Source organism: Rosa rugosa, chromosome 5 (genome assembly GCF_958449725.1).
Source record: "Rosa rugosa chromosome 5, drRosRugo1.1, whole genome shotgun sequence".
Classification (NCBI taxonomy): Eukaryota; Viridiplantae; Streptophyta; class Magnoliopsida; order Rosales; family Rosaceae; genus Rosa; species Rosa rugosa.
In genome coordinates this window covers 48,164,994-48,181,939 of record NC_084824.1, presented here as the reverse complement: position 1 = coordinate 48,181,939, position 16,946 = coordinate 48,164,994, and the positions used below count along the sequence as shown (strand labels likewise).

The following is a 16,946-nucleotide window of genomic DNA, read 5'->3' as shown; positions in this document are numbered from 1 at the left end:
TACGGAAGAAGGACTGGGCTTGGTGAATTTTCGGTGCGGTATAAGTGGAAGCCCAATGTTATATTGGGGTTTATGAGAACAAACTATCTGAATTGGAATTTGGGGCCCAAATTAAATGTACACTTGAATACTTCAACTTACTTCAGCATCATTATGTAGGGTATGTAATTTACTTTTCAAGTCATGGACAAAAGAAAAATAGCAAATTATAAAGTGTCATTTTAAAATTTATGTGATTAATTAAGTCACTATATGTTTTTATCTCTCATAAAGTCACTAAAATATAATATAAGAAATATTAATATTTGCTAAAATATTAATATGTTCTTGATCAAACGATGTGGACGAGGAGAACACCAACCTCGTCACAAGGTTCTCTTCTATGCCTTTCGGAAAATGACTTCTCCTTACGAGTAAGGACTTGTGGTGTGATCTCTTGTGTCACCGAGTCGATACTTAACGTTGTAGGTTAAGCAGAGCAATCATCGGGAAGTAGGAGAAAGCACGGATTTGCTAAAGCGTGACTTTAGCTTCGCTGGGTTGCGAGGGCGTTACCCTTACTTCGCTGGTTTTCAACTAGGTTGAAGATAGGCTGCTCCGGAGAGGCTTTGATAATCGTTGACATTGATTGATTGAGAGGTCTTCATTGTATTTTGCTTTAGCCTCTATATATAGGCTGCTGTAGATTGGGCTCTTTTAGCTCATGGATGTCATTCTTGATGACGGACCCGTAACTAGTTCGGTTTTTAGGAAGGAGAGTGGGGAGTTCATGTCCACTACCGGTCATTCCCATATTATGTAATCTTGGTTATTTTCAATAAAGGATTCTTATTTTCAAAAAAAAAAAAAAAAAAAAACATGCCAAGAAACACAATTTCAACTTATTTTATTTTATAAAACGAAAAAGATGACTTGAATATAGGTTTTGCCACAATGACGTAATAGTGGTAATTTCTTCACCATATTCTGCATGCAGTCATAATTATGAAACTCATTTCAACAAGGGGAAATGATCATTTACCCAATTTTGGGGTTAATTAACCTCACTTACCCAAACACTCTAAGAGATTGCCCACTTACCCAAACACTCTAAGAGATTATTTCCCTAATACCCAATTAAGTATTTTTTTTATTCCTTTTTATTTTTATTTTTGAATAATATTCATTTTTATTTATTTTTGGAATAATTTTGCCCTCTCATTCTTTGTCACTTAGAGAGAGAAGTCATCGAAGACCTTGCCGGACTCCGGTGACCGGTCACCGGAATCCCAAATCCGGCTACCTGCGTCTGATTTTATTACCCCCAATAATACCCAGTAATCATGCATATTATTGCCCCTCAATAAAAAAGTTATTGCCCCCCAATAACAAGTTTATTGGGGATCAATAATTAGTGAAAAATGAAGATGTTTTTAATTTTGAAAGTTTTAGGAGGTTAATTTATCCAAATAAATAATCTTATTATTGCCCCCCAATAAATATTTTATTGCCCCCCAGTAATCTTATTATTGCCCCCCAATAAACTTGCAACAAGACGATTACAACAGTTAAATATTAGTACAGGCAGTCACCAATCTACAAAATCTACCAAATAGATGCTATTCTAGTACATAACTGGAATTAAAACATTTTTTCTGCATATTTTCTCATACTAGACAACTTGTGGCATGTGGTCTGCCCAAAAAAAAAAAAAAGGAATGGTGTAGACGTCATCGATCTCAGACCAAAAAAAAAAAATAAAATAAAATGTGCAGACGTTGAATTGGTCGGCGACGGAAATCAGGAAGCGAGGTCAGAAAGAACGACTTTTGGGCGACGAGGTTGAAGGACTGGCCGGATCGAGACTAGAGTGGCCTCCATGAGCTTTGGTAGACAACGCCGATGCGAGCCCCGACCCGGAACAAAACCCGGACCTGAACTCCAGGGCTTGCAGAGGCTGCAATTGCGACGATCCTCTTCTTTTTGCGTCTTCTTCGCGTGGCGGTGGTGCTCAGGATCGGAGATGCAATTAAGGTCGACTGCGATTGCAACTGATCCAACACACCGCCGATCAGAGATCGAGGGCAGAGGGACGACGGAGAAAGATAAAGAAGAGGAAGTAATCAGACTTGGAGGTCGCAGAGGACGTAATCGGACTTGGTGGCAGAGGACGTAATCGGAGGGTGTCGACGAAGTTCCTGCAATGAACTGAGAGAGAGAGAGAGAGAGAGAGAGAGAGAGAGAGAGAGAGAGAGAGAGAGAGAGAGAGAGAGAGAGAGAGAGAGAGAGAGAGAGAGAGAGAGAGAGAGAGAGAGAGAGAGAGAGTCTGGGAGGAGAGAGAGTCTGAGAGGAGAGAGATCGATGAGTTTCAATTTAATTATTAGGGGCAAAACTATCAATAGATGTTAGATTGGGTAAATGGGGTTAAAAAACTCTTAGTAGAGTAAGTGGACAATTTTTAAGCTGAAATTGGGTAAGTGGTCACGACCCCTTTCAACAAAATAGTAATTTGTTCACCATATTCTGCATGAAGTCATAATTATGAAACCCTTTTCACCATATTCTATATGTAACTAATTTATGGCCATAGAAAATACAAACCATACCTAAATTATACATACTAAAATTTACTTTTAAAAAATATCTTTAAATGCTGAAAGAAGAGATATGCTCTCACAAGTTTTCATAAATCATAACTCAATGGTTCACCCAAAAGACTAGGAGTGGCAGATAAATCCACAAGTACAGATGCTAAATTATGATGGGTTATATCCACGTACGACTCATTGAGTGGAAAATTTCAAAAGAAAGACATACAAGACAATGATAAACTCGAAATTCTATAGAAAACAAAACAAAACTCTTGAAAAAGCTGGATTAACTGTATGACGCAAAGCTGATTATTGTGATCAAGGGACACTAAAACTTTACCAGAAAGCTGCTTTACTCATATAGATCAACCGTATCAAGTTATATTTAATTGTGAAAATTTTGTTTCAGTAACCCATTCATGTTCAACAGATAGAACCAAAGAAGAGAAATCTTTCAGAAGAAATTCCCACGCAATTACTTCTGACAAAACTGTCTTCTCTCAAAACAAATGGTGTGCCTTAAAAGGCATTAAAATTTCAAGTCAAGTGTCTAAAGCACCATAATCTCTCTGGCCTACGAAAACACTGATTTTAATATAAAACCTAATCAACTCTAAGTCTTTAAGAAGACATCATGCCTGAACGTTAAAGTCACTGCCACGACAGAATTGGCTTCCACAAAGACAGAGAAATGGCTTCACGGGATGATCATGGTCATCAAAGTCAATGCCATAGTCCTGCAACAGCACAAACATTGAAAGTTGGAGAAAAAGATGCCAAATAAACACTGGTATCAGAATTACAATGTTTTGGTAAATCCCTCTTACCCAAGTAAGCTCTTCCATAGCAGCAACATTCCTTGTTGTGAAAAGGGCAACCTGCAAAATGTTATAAGAAACATAGAAGTAGAACTGAGTACCAGCATAACTATTATACTTGTACGGTTGTACAAAAAACTGAGAAAAGCAAAAGGATTACAGAAGAGGAGGCTCAGAAAATCATACATGATAATAGTGATGGTCAGGAGTCTCCACTTCAACAGGGATCTGAACCAAGGTAGCATCAGAGCATCTGGGCCAATAAAAAGTATTAGTTGACATTTAGCAGAACTTTAAGCAAAAAAAAAAAAGAGATACTTAAGGAGAAAATATGAAGAACACAAAATAGAAAAGGTTTCTGCTTAAATGCTTTCAAAAAGGGAAGGAAAGAAAAACTTATGACAGACAGAAAATTTCTATTTCAGGTAGTTATTGTTTCTAGCTAAAGGTTGAATTTCCATATCTACTCCAGATGTCACGGGCGTAATTGAAGAATAATGCAATTCTTAAGTTTGCAACTAATGTAAAGACTGATCCTAAATTAACATTGGATAGTCCGAGTGTCAGATGAATTCATAAGCTGCATATGCCCCCACAAGTATTCACAATTCAGTGATTCACTTCAGAAACTAAAAATTAGCAGACAAATCCAAAAAAAATCACAGGTGCTTGTGATGGACCTAAGAGGCTAAGAACCTGAGACTCAATTTGAGTGAAAATATAGAAGAATACGACATAACAATAACCTCAAAGTTTATAGAATAGAAAAATAAACCTCTTATAACTTCAACTTGAAAACATCATACTAATAACTAGTAGTTACTACTAAACAAGAGCCTCTGGTGGAGAAGGGGAAGGAGAAATATGAGATTATGAATTTTACACCTGTGGTTGATAAACCTTGCAACATTTCCATAAACTGTAGCGTCTAAGCAAAGTGCCTCTTCATCTTTCAAGACACCCTTTGAATGCCAGTTTGCATCTAGTAGCACCGTGTATGTATGCCTCCTACCAGCACTTTGCATATTTCGCTCATATAGTTCTGTGATTGTTACTATCTCTCCAACATACTCACAAACAAAAGCCCCTCTCGGCAAGTCCTCCAGTGTTCGAAGACCCCACCCTTTCCCTTCGGGTGTCAAAAACACCTGAAACATAAATAACCCCTCCAAAGCTTTTAGCCTTTAAAGAACCTCATGGAGCTATGAAATAACTTCAAACACTGAAATACATAGAGAAAACACTAACCTGCAGCTTGAAAGAAATGCCTTGTTGAATAATCCGGTTCCCACAGTTCTTGTTGCATCCACATTTAGACCAACATTCCTTTACAAATTTCTGTAATAAATGGCCTTTGCATGGGCTAGAACTCTTTTTCTTCCTAAAACTTTCAAGAGGGCATTTTTTACAATAGAAGTAGTGGTGTTGTTTACGTTCCTGGATCACTGACAAACATTCTTCCATAAAAGTATCCTTGACCGATCCACCTGGTGCGTACGCAAACCCACCCGCAGTTTGCATAGCACAGGCACATGGTACCGGTGATGCGAGACAATTCCCGAAACAATGTGAACACCAAGCCTGGTTAGATGTACAACGAAGTGCAAAATTCACATGGGCATTTTTATAAACTACATTCTGAGGCATGTAAAAGAATGTCGACAGATCTTCAGCATTTCTTCCACCTTCCAAGGGAATTTTCAAATTTTCTTCACCTCTAGTTATGTTATCTACATAAACAGATAACTTTACAACTTCTGAATTCTCAGCAGCCTCCACATTACGTAACTTAGAGAATTGCAGGCCTGGGAGAACCCTTAATCTTTTTCCACTTTTACCAAAAAAATTCTCAATATCCTTAATTGGAAAACCGATTAAACTGTGAAGACATCCAAATCTACAAGGATCTATGTGTTTGGGTATATGGGGTACAATCTTGATAAGATTCTGAAATACAAATACTTCAGTAGGAAATCCTAGAGCACTGCAATTACTGCCTTGATAATCATCTTTTATGGCAAGAACATCTTGTGACTTCGAGTTTTGTAGCTGGGGCACCTCTCTGAACCTTGCATTTTCATCAGTAATTGAATCAGTTCCTATAGCCAAAGAGCATTCTTGATTGCAATATGATTTAATGCCTCTCTCTTCCACCACTTCCATACATGGAAAATGAATATCAGACTGTGGGAAAGAGTTACAAGTCAGAGAAATATTCACTTCTCCCTTTGAAAGAGATGATGCAACATCAACCTGTGACGAATCTAAAACACAACCTCTGCTGTCCACAATCAATGGTTCTACTTTCAGTAACTCCAACCTGTCTTCATCATCATCCATCTGTGACATATCTGAAACACAAGCTATGTTATCCACAGTCAATGGTTCCACATCCAGTGCCTCCAATCTTTCTTTATCAACATTACAAACATCACTATCTGAAGAATTCTCTAGACATATCACAATGGGACTTTTGGCTGGTGGTGGAATGCCAGAATCCAATTTATTCCCAGAAACCAAAACGTCCTTCGGATGGTGGTGTGACATATCTGAAACACAAGCTATGTTGTCCACAGTCAATGGTTCCTCATCCAGTGCCTCTAATGTTTCTTCATCAACATTACAAACATCACTATCTGAAGAACTACCTAGACATATCACAATGGGACTTTTGGCTGGCGGTGGAATGCCAGAAACCAATTTATTCCCAGAAACCAAAACGTTCTTTTTCTGGTGTCTCCCCTGATTTCTTCTAGATATTAGTGGAGTTTCTTCAGATTCTTCAGAATCATAAAACAGACTACCATCATTCTGATGTGCCATTGTTGAGAGACTTGTTTCCACGCAAGATTTGGGGAGAGAGGATGCCTTCTTTTTTCGTTGTCTTGTGTATCTATTGGTTGGAACTTCAACAACTTCAGTTTTACCATTTGATGGACTTTTGATGTTATTATAAATCACTCCCTGGTACAAAAATACATGAAATAGTGAACATTAAATTAAGCATGCAATTGAAATTTAACAAATGTATGATTCTCACATATCTCCTCTACTTGGAAACGCGAGCATGCCATGAAACACCATCGTATTGTAAACAGAAATACAAGGAATAGAATCTACAAGCAAACAATCATCACCTTTGAGTCGCAGATCATAGCTTCTCCTTCCTGGTCTCTTAGGCGGGTTCTTTTCAATAGTGGTTGAGCTTCTTCAGAATCTGTAAACAGATCATCATCACTCTGATGTGCCCTTCTTGATGGAGGTATTTCCATGCATGATTTGGATAGGGACAATGCCTGTTTTTTCTGTTGTCTTGTGTATAATCTCTTAGTTGGAAGTTCAAAAACTTCAGTATTATTATCTGGTGGAGCTTCTTTGTTCTTTGATTTCAATTCCCGCTATAGAGAAACATGAACTAATAAGACATTTATTATAAGCATTCAAATGAAATTCAACAAACTTACAAGTCCTGCAGATCTCCACTCCTAAGAGCAGGACATAGAACACCATGACCATAATTTGAAATCACAGTAAACAGAAATATAGTAATGTACAGCAAAGGATCATCACCTTTGATTCACGGATGAAAGCTTCTTCTTGGCATCTAATTAGGCGGGCTCTTCTCAGTAATGGCTGAGATGCACCAGAATCACCATCATTCTGATGTGCTCTTCTTGATGGATTTGAATCCAAGGAAGATTTGGAGAGTGACGATGCATGTTTTTCCTCTTGTCCTGTGAATAATCTCTTGATTGGAAGTTCAGAAACTTCAGTTTTGACACTTGATGGAACTTTTTTGTGAGAAGTTGTCATTCCCTGGTATGAAATATCATGTAATATTGAAAATTTAAAGTTTACTAGATTGAAAAACAGACTATCATTCCAAAAATCTCTTGTGCCATGGTAGACGAGAGCAGGACATGAACACCAAGACCATAATTTGAAATAGTAGTAAACAGACATACCAGGAATAGCATCTAATAAACAGAGCAAAAGATATTCACCTCCGATTCAAGAATCAAAGTTTCTTTTCCCTTGGGTTCCACTCTCTGTTTAAAAAACGCCATATTAGTCATGCATTTAAACGCCATATTAATCATGCAAAACAGGACAAGGAATGAGGGTACATAATAACCGTCACAATAAGCAAGAAATGCAAAACACGTACAAAACAATAAGACTGACATTCTCATAATTCTCTTCTATGATTATACCAGAATAAACATAGTTAAACAAAATCCTGATGAAATAACATTTCCATAAACCAAACCAAACCAAACATATAGAATAACACTATAATGAAAAGGTATAGTGGTATACCTGTTCCTCTGGCATCAAAACATCAAAAAGTACTTTGTAATTCTCATCTTCGATAAGCTCCCAGTTATTTTCATACAATTTCAGAAGTGTCTTAAGTGCTGTCTTTGTTTTGGCAGGTGTAATGCCAAATCTCTTCATTGCACTACAGGCATTTATAATTTTGCGATCTCTTGGCTTCATCTGATTCAAACTTGTCCTATACTTCAATATAATGATTTGCCTCTTCCCTTCACTGTCTGCAGCAAATCCTCAAAAGGAACCTAATCAAGAATAATGCAATCAAGAATTTAAATTAACATAGGGGTTCAAACTGCCTATGTCATTGTTGGTTAACTGCCAACTAAGGAAGCAGGTAACAATTTACAAACAATAACATGTTCTACAAGCAAAATATATATAGTCCTGTAGCTTTGTAAATTGTTTAGGACATCAATGACATTGACTAACCTAAAAAATAATGTTCTTTTGCTTAGGACATCATGTTAGTTCTACATGACATTGACAACAAAATATCACATTCAAATTTGTAAATCCCATACAGAAACTTTTGCTGTATTTTGGCTGCAATTGCTCCAAGACACAGATATGGAACGTTTACAAAACAGGGGAAAAACCCAAAATGGTAAGGAAAAACAAGAACTGACCAAGAAATTTAATACGAAACGAGGCCAAAGATTGGACTCATACACATCCCAACAGCCAATGTCTAAAGTACATAATTAAAATCGCAAAGTACCAAACTTTATGAAAACCAAGACAAATAGAATACTGAAAGAAGCCTCTTCTTTCACTTTTTGCTGTTAAATCTAGGAAACCCTGGATGCATGAGATATGCTAAGAGGGTCAGAGATGTGCAGAACCAAAGTTAAACTGAAACTTGACCCCAAAAAAAAGTGCGGTTCTAATCATATTCAGCAGAGGAAATAACCAACAAAGAGATCTTGGTTTTTTCATGTCACAAAATTAAAAAGATTGAAACTTTTTTCTTTTGGTTGACAAAACAAGATGAAACCTTTAGAAAAGCAGTAACAATTCCCACAAACTCATTCTTTCGAGAGCTAAGAAAACCAAAAACTACCCATATGACATTTCCCACAAAGAAATAACAAAAGCCAGTTCTTTTGCCCTGTTTTTGTTTGTCTAATCCTTTAAAGACATAGAACAGAGAAAGTAAGTGAATGCACAGCTACATTAGATAAACAATACCTTGCAGAACACCTTCAAGAACTTCAAGACAGAGAAAGAGGAGGATATAGATATAGAGCTCTCTCTAAAGTATGTTTGTTTATATACTAGTGTAACTAGTCCCTTCTTCTCTTGGCCTTTTGTCTTCTTTGTACGGAAAAGGGTTGGAGGTGTAAAAAAGAGATGATATTTTTATTACATTTCTGGGTTAACTTCATTTATTTTTTTTCTTCATTCAATTTTTCTCATTACTAAAGCTGAAAAAGAGTCTCTGTCTTCCTGGTTTGGTTATGTGCCAATTATGGTATGCCCGGGCCATGGGGTTAGGACCATTACTGGAAATGGGGAGGAGGGTTTGAGTGTGTGAAATTCAAAATTCGATATGAATATGCTTATAAGAGGAAAGGTCTTGTTTTTCTTTTGGGGTTCTCTTCGTTTTTGGTTAAGCATAGATAAGGAAATAAGAAATCAATTGTTTTAGAGGGAAAAGGACAAATGATTTGACTGATAGCTGACGCAATTGACGTGGTTAGCAAGGCAGTTAAACCTTTTGCCTTCTCAATTTTTCCTTGGGTTTTGAGTCTCGTTCAGTTTATACGATCATCATACAAAGTGATTCAGGCATTATTGGGGCAAGTTATGTCACTAATAAGGAATGAGTGATTAATGTACGAAAAAATATATATACGTGAAACTACTAACTAAATGCATCAGGTTTCTATATATAAAAGCAAAAATTTTGATTTGATTGCGAGATGAAGTCTAATTTGTTTACTGTTTTCTTGAATGAAAGTTAAAATTCTCACCATTCATAAACCTCTTTTTCACGAAACAAACAAGGTCTAAATATTTTTTTTAGGGTCAAATATAAGAAATTAAGAACTACATATTTTTTTTTTTTTTATCAATTAAATTAAGAACTACATGATGATTCCATAAAATAGAAAGTATGAAAATCAGTCTCACTCCGCTCAAATGAGTTATAGAGTCAAATAGTCATGGACACATATTTTACTTGTAACTTTGACAACATTCTATACTAGTACGATTTGGTATGGATAAATACTGTTACTCAGAAAATATATTGTTGCGAATTTTGGAAGAAAATATTAAGTTTTTTTTTTTGGGCTAAAATTGGAGAGAGCAGAGCCTTCCAACTTGATTTATTAAAAGAACTGGATGCTACAAACAGAAGAAGGGAGGACAACGTCCATGCCCCTAGCCAAAAAACAGAAAAACTAAAGAGATTCTAACCTCTAGTCTAAAATATTAAAAGCGAAAGGAAAACTACAACTCAAATAAACCGAAAATTCGGAAGACCAAATGAGTCTCGTCGACAAAGATCCAGAAGAAAAGGAGGAGCCTCATTCCACCAAACCAAGCCTGACCATGACAAACCAACATTAGCAAGTGCATCTGCTACCTGATCCAGAAGAAAATTGTTTGAGCCCAAAAGTAATTTTGGCAATATCCTTCAGTGGATCTAGCACAGCGGGCCGATACCTGCGGCCCAAAAATAAACATACTTGGTTTTGGGTTACAACTCCGCCTATTCCGGAATCCATGAGGAGAGCAAAGTCCTATTGGAATCAAGTAATAGAGATTGACTAGGAAACTCCAGTCAATAATCCTTCTACGACAAGGAGCGGTCGAAACCCTAGGTATATATACCAGGTTTCGAGGACAGATTAAGGACCTCTCTCTCATATCAATCAATCCTAGCAATTACAAAGCCTCCCCGGAGCAAACCTTCAACCTTGTTGAAACCCGGTGACCGTGCGCCAGTCCCAGTCTCCCAGCGAGCCGACTGTCAGCATCACCAGACCAACCCGGCGACCGTACTTCCAGTCCCAGTCTCCCAGCGAGCGGACTGCGAGCGCAACCGCCACCGTTACTACCAGCGAAGCAAGGGTAACGCCCTCGCAACCCAGCGAAGCTAAAGTCACGCTTTAGCGCAACCCGTGCTTCTCCCAACTTCCCAGTGATTGCTCTGCTTAGTCTACAACACTAAGTATCGATTCGGTGAACGCAAGAGACCACAACCAAAGTCCTTATCCGTAAGGCAAAAGTCCTTATCCGTAAGGCTAGAGAAGAACCCTGTGACGAGGTTGGTGCTCTCCTCGTCCACAGCGCTTGAAGAAGAAGTCAGGTCAAGGGACTACCCCAACGACTGCACCCCGCGGTGCTGGCACGCCTGCGCAATCACTCGCTCAAAAGAGACAGTTTGCAAGCCAACTGGTTTTGGAGCCAAACATTTTGGCACGCCCAGTGGGACTGAACTAGTGTCTCTTCGTGAACGGTAGCCATTGGGAAGTCAAGCGAAAACCCTTACCAAAAGGTTTACGCTAACTGCCCAAAGCATAAGACCTCCAGTTACAAGCCGCATTCTCGCGCGGATTGTCGTGGTCTTTCTGAGCAACAAGTGACTCAAAGATTCGCTCTTCATCCCAATCCAACCGAGATGTCGACGGAAAAAGGAGAGAATCGTCCGATCGCCGCTGAGGGTCAAACTGTCACTAACAACCAGGCCAACGAGCCGGTTGACACTGTCGCTAGCTCCAACACAGCGACAAGTGTGCAAAGAGAGGCTTTCGTTCCGAAGCCTATCCCAGAAGGGGCCTCCTCCGAGGTCGCATTCGCAATTATCCTGGAGAACATCGAAAACCACAGCAAGAAAATAGCTGCTGACCTTGCGAGGGATAATGCGAGAGCCGACCAGGTCATACGCGAGATAAACCAGCGTATTTCCCAACAAGCGGAGGAAACTAAGCAGCAAATCTCACAGACTGAGAATGCTTTGATGGCCCATGCTTCAGGTATCGCAGAAGAGCAGAACCAGCGCCAGAAAGGAATAATAGAGGCCATTGCGAACCATACGAAGCAAACAACGGCTGACATGGCTGGTCTCCGTAAAGATGGAGAGATCCTCGCAACCGAGGTTGCCATGCAGAGGGCCGAGCTGAACCAGGCTAAGGAGGTATTAAATCAGACCTTGGCTGATCCCAATGCTATCCTTGGTTCTCTTGGCCAGCCATCCGATTCGGGCAAATACGTGCCACCGAACCAGCGCGAGAAGGTTAGCAGCCATACGGCTATACCTGCCGCAACTGTTGCTGCCACGCCGCTAAAAAACAAAGAACAAGCGCTAGTTATCGGCGGCAGCAAAGATAAAGGTACTGCCTCAAGTGGGCAGACTACCAGGCAGAAGCACCAGGCCTCAAAGGGCGCTGGAACCTCGTCCGATTCTACGTTCGTTCAATACGACAGCGACGGGGCAGAGAACGTATATCAAGAGCTGCCGGGAAGCTACTATGGGATTGACCAGGCTGGTAATCCGGTTAGGATAACAGCGCTGGAAAAGGAGATGCCCACACCAGCAGTGACTCTTCAACAACCCGCTACAACCCGCGTTGTCCACATAGGAGAAGGGGCAGCGACTGTAAACCAAGCAATACCTGTGCAGCCTGTTCGCCATGCAGCGGCCATACCACCTCCTCCGCCTCCGGGTCCAGAATATGTGAGACGAGATGAAGTAGAGGAGATGATTAGACAGGCTAACCCCAGGGCCCAGATGGATGGGATCTATGAGGGACCTTTCCCGCCGCATATAATGCTCGCGCCTTTCCCCAGGGGCTATAAGAACATTATATTTGCTACTTTCTCAGGGGAAGACTCCGAGAATGCGGCAACCCATCTGGCTAGGTTCAGGGTACAATGCGGCCAGTACCAGAATGATGACATCCTCAAGTGCAGGATTTTTGGCACTTCTCTCTCAGGAGCTGCCTTCAGGTGGTTCTCCAAATTGCGGCCAGGAACTGTAGCAGATTGGCCTGCAATGGAAAAGCTTTTCCGGGAGACTTTCGGGGCCACAGAACCTGAGGTAGACTTGGCCTCTCTCACCCAGATGGCCCAACAGCCCACAGAGTCCGCTGTGGCCTATCTTCAGCGCTTCCAGATTCAGAAGGCCAAGCTGAATGTGATCCTGCCAGAGAAAGAATTGATCAAGTTGGCGATCAAGGGCTTAGAGCCTCGCCAGCGAAAGAAGCAGCATGGCAGCATGATCCAGTCAATGGGAGAGCTCATCACAGAGGTGGGAAGCTTCGAACACCTCCTCAGAGAAACTGACGCCAGGAAGAATGCGTCTAGAGGAACATACGTACCAGGGAAACATCGCACTGTAGCGGCCCTGAGCTACCAGCCGGCTACGTATGATCCTTACTACCACTATCACAGTGAAGACGTGGTTCAGGAGGACAAGGAGGAAGATGAAAGCGACATCGCCGCTTATGAGCTGACAGGGAGAAAGAATCCAGCCCTAAAGCAATTGAAAATCTCCAAGGAACCTGTCAAGCTCAAATCGATGGCCTTCACTAAACCTGAATTCGCGACGTATACATATGATGCCAACAAGGCACACGAGATTCTAGATGAGATGATCGCCGCGAAGATGGTGAAGACCGACTTTGGACCTTTTCCTCGACCAGATCAGCTAAAAGGAAAGAAGTACTGCAAATTCCATAACCTGTGGAACCATAATACAGCTGATTGTGTGAAGCTCAAGGACCAGATTCAGGTATGGCTCAACAACGGTAGTCTTCAGGTGGAAGCTCCAGTAACTGCAGCAACGCTTGTTAACCTAAACCCTTTTCCTGATACTGGGATTAACATGGTCGATTTGAACTGGACCAAGCAGAACCAGAGGAAACCAACTCTGGATTTGTCCACGAAAGGACAAGAAACAGAGCCTAAAGAGGCTCCTGCCCAGAAGAAGGCTAAACCATTTGGTCAAGCCTCGCCAGTAGTGTTATGCTCGCGATGCAAAGAAGAGTGTGGCATCCAAGCGCCGCACGAAGAGGTCGAGCAGACATTTCGTTTTGGCTCTCTCCCGCCCATTAAGTGGGCTTCGCTATCACGAAACTACCAGCCTTCCAGCCCAAGAGAAAAGGAGAGAATGGGGTCGCCAACATCGCCAAAGGACTCCAATCTGTTCAAGAAGCTGAAGGCAGCTACGGCTGATCAGAAGATGGAGGAAAAGGTCGCGAACAAGCACAAAGACATTCTGACCAAACCCTACATACCACCTGCTTCAACCGCTACCATCAAAGAAGGAAAGTGGTACACCAGGGAGAAGGGGAAGGCCGTGGAGATAAGTCCTTCCAAGAAGCGAAAACTGCAGCGCAGATTTGGTGAAGCCAAGCGCGCGCTAGAGGCTTTAGACCAGGGCCTGATCAAACCTTCACAGTTGGTCAAATCTCCTGAGCAGTATCAGAAGGAGATGGAAGCGCTCGCTGCCAAGCCATTAGTGGCTCCTCGCAGTCTGCGAAAGCCAGCGAGCTCAGAATCTGGGGCATCTAAGCCCAATGTGTTTTGTAGGATTACCAAGGAGAGAATACCTCCGCTGGCCAGAAAGGAGAGCTCGCCGTCCAGGCGACCACACGTCCGGCGCAGGTTGTCTCGCGAGGAACCAGAAGCCAAACCCTCGGTTTTCGAGAGACTGGGGGGCAAAGACAAGACTACCGACACTTTACAGTGGAGACCTAAGAAAGTCCAGAGTTTGGTGGTCGCTCCCCCAAAGGCGGATATTGCTAGGGAACTAAAGCCAGATTCCATTGAACAAGCTTCAGTGGTTCAAGAGCTCGAACAATGTGAAGTAAAAGGCCTCACCGAGGAATCCTTAGTGGACAGGTTGGTCAAACAATTCAACACGGATATCCCTGTCCACGAACCCAAGCTTAACCTGGAGGACGACATAGATGAATTCGAAACGTCCTGCAATATGGTTTATGTGCTTCCAGCGCGGTACGCAATGCCGGTCGCTGCTCAGGAATGCGTAGAAGCTGAGGAATGTAATACACAGCCTCTGCAGATCACGTCAGCGGTCACGGCACCTGTTGAAGAGGCTGTCTTTCTGGAAACAGAGGACGCCAACAGTAAAGAATTCTTCATGAGCTTCACTAGGCCAACACCTGCTATGGTCCAACACATGAGACCTCTATACATCACAGCAGAAGTTGGCGGTACCAAAGTAAGCAAGATCATGGTTGATACCGGAGCTGCTGTTAATGTCATTACTACCAGGACCATGCACCTGCTAGGGATCAAGAAGGAGAAGATCCAGTCGACGTCTCTTACTCTCAAGAACTTCGCGGGGACTGTAACAAAAACCTTGGGTTTACTTTTCTTGCGTATCAAGGTAGGTCCAGCAGAGGGAGTTTACGCTTTCTTTGTGACAGACTCCTATGCGGCCTACAGTGCTATCCTGGGCAGAGATTGGATTCACCGGAGCTACTGTGTTCCGTCAACCCTCCATCAGGAACTTATTATGTGGAACAGGGAGACAGACAAAGCTGAGGTGATCAAAGCGGACCCTCGTCCTTTCCCAGTATCCGCAAACTATGTAGATGCCAGGTACTACTTGGAGCCTATCGCTCCATTGCAAGTCAGTGGCATCGATAACAAAGGCCGCCCCACAGGGGTGACAGCCTCTGAACTGGCACAGTGGGGGCTTACGCTCGCAAAAGAAGGCTTAGAAAGGCCTGGCCATGCTGTGCCTAAACCCTTGAACGATTAATGGATTACGACCTTCCAGAGGAAGGGATAGAGGCCCTCCACTCGCTGCATGAAAGATTATCATCATATCTAGTGGAAAAAGAGGCCTATGAGCAAATCGCGACTTTGGAAATCGTTGAAGAGGAACTCTCTGATCAGGAACAAGAGGATGAGGTGGAGATTCAGCTCGCTCCGGCAGCGTTGGATGACACGCCTCCTAAAGTCAGAGATCCTACCGAGAAAGTTAATCTCGGGACAGCAGATGAGCCCATGGAAGTGGCTATCAGCGCTTACCTAGAGCCTAGCGAGAAACAGAGGCTTATCGACTTATTGTTAGAATTTAAAGACTGCTTTGCGGAAAAGTATGAAGATATGCCCGGCCTGTCACCAGACTTGGTTTGCCACCAGCTACCAACACTCCCTGACAAGAGGCCTGTGAAACAAGAACCGCGAAGAATGAATTCAGAAACTCAAATCCTCGTCAAGGAGGAGGTCGAAAAAATGCACAAATCAGGCATTATCAGGGTGGCCAAGTACAATCAGTGGCTATCTAACATAGTGCCTGTCCGAAAGAAGAATGGTAAGATGAGGGTCTGCGTAGATTACAGAGACCTTAATACTGCTACACCTAAAGATGTCTACCCCATGCCGGTCGCGGATATGTTGGTAGATGCCGTTGCGCGGCATGAATTACTGTCCTTCATGGACGGCACTGCGGGGTATCACCAGATTCCGGTTGCAGAAGAAGACAGACACAAAACCGCGTTCCGCTGCCCTGGGTTCGCGGGCGTTTTTGAATATGTGGTTATGCCTTTTGGATTGAAGAACGCTGGGGCGACTTACCAAAGAGCCATGAACCTAATCTTCCATGACATACTTGGAAAGATTTTGGAGGTTTACATTGATGACGTGGTTGTCAAGTCTCAGAAAAGAGGGGATCATATCACAGACCTCAGGAAAGTATTCGAGCGCATGCGACAGCACAAGCTTAAAATGAATCCCGCTAAATGCGTTTTTGGAGTTCAAGCAGGAGACTTTCTGGGGTTCATTGTCCATCAGAGGGGAATTGAGGTCCCTGAAGACAAAGCGAGCGCAGTTATTAACGCATCTCCGCCACGCACGAAGAAAGAGCTACAGCGCTTGCTTGGTAAAATCAACTTCCTGAGACGCTTCATCTCTAACTCTGCAGGTAAGATCCAGCCTTTCTCTCCTCTGCTGAAGCTGCAGGGCCAAAGCGAGTTTGTTTGGGAGCATAAACACCAAGAGGCTTTTGATAAAATCAAGGCCTACCTGGCGAGCCCACCAGTGCTCGTTCCTCCTAGGGCTGGATTCCCATTAAAACTATATATTTCAGCAGCTGAGGCTTCCATTGGCAGCCTGCTCGCCCAAGATGATGAGGATGGTGTCGAACATGCCATATTCTATCTTAGTAGGACACTCACAGACTGCGAGACAAGATACACCCCGATGGAAAAGCTGTGTCTCACATTGTATTTCTCAGCAT

At 42.1% G+C, this 16,946-nt stretch overlaps 1 protein-coding gene across 1 annotated transcript; it reads right to left on the bottom strand.

The window, feature by feature from the left end:
• Positions 1-2,978: 2,978 nt before the first annotated feature.
• LOC133710914 (uncharacterized) lies at positions 2,979-8,983 on the bottom strand. The gene is made up of 10 exons (XM_062137054.1): positions 8,915-8,983; positions 7,709-7,968; positions 7,393-7,437; positions 6,959-7,204; positions 6,526-6,786; positions 4,637-6,352; positions 4,274-4,536; positions 3,575-3,641; positions 3,398-3,448; positions 2,979-3,307 (listed from the first exon to the last, which is right to left on the bottom strand). The coding sequence occupies exons 2-10, from the start codon at positions 7,886-7,888 to the stop codon at positions 3,203-3,205; spliced, it is 2,934 nt and encodes a 977-aa protein (XP_061993038.1). The 5' UTR covers positions 7,889-7,968; positions 8,915-8,983; the 3' UTR covers positions 2,979-3,202.
• Positions 8,984-16,946: the final 7,963 nt, after the last annotated feature.

Bases quoted from the DNA above. Each gene is read 5' to 3' on its own strand.
- LOC133710914 (XM_062137054.1), bottom strand. From the start codon at position 7,888: ATGAAGCCAAGAGATCGCAAAATTATAAATGCCTGTAGTGCAATGAAG. The intron at 7,438-7,708 runs GTATACCACTAT...TTTTTTAAACAG, and splicing joins TTTTGATGCCAGAGGAACAG to AGAGTGGAACCCAAGGGAAA. The intron at 3,308-3,397 runs GTAAGAGGGATT...GTGCTGTTGCAG, and splicing joins CTATGGAAGAGCTTACTTGG to GACTATGGCATTGACTTTGA.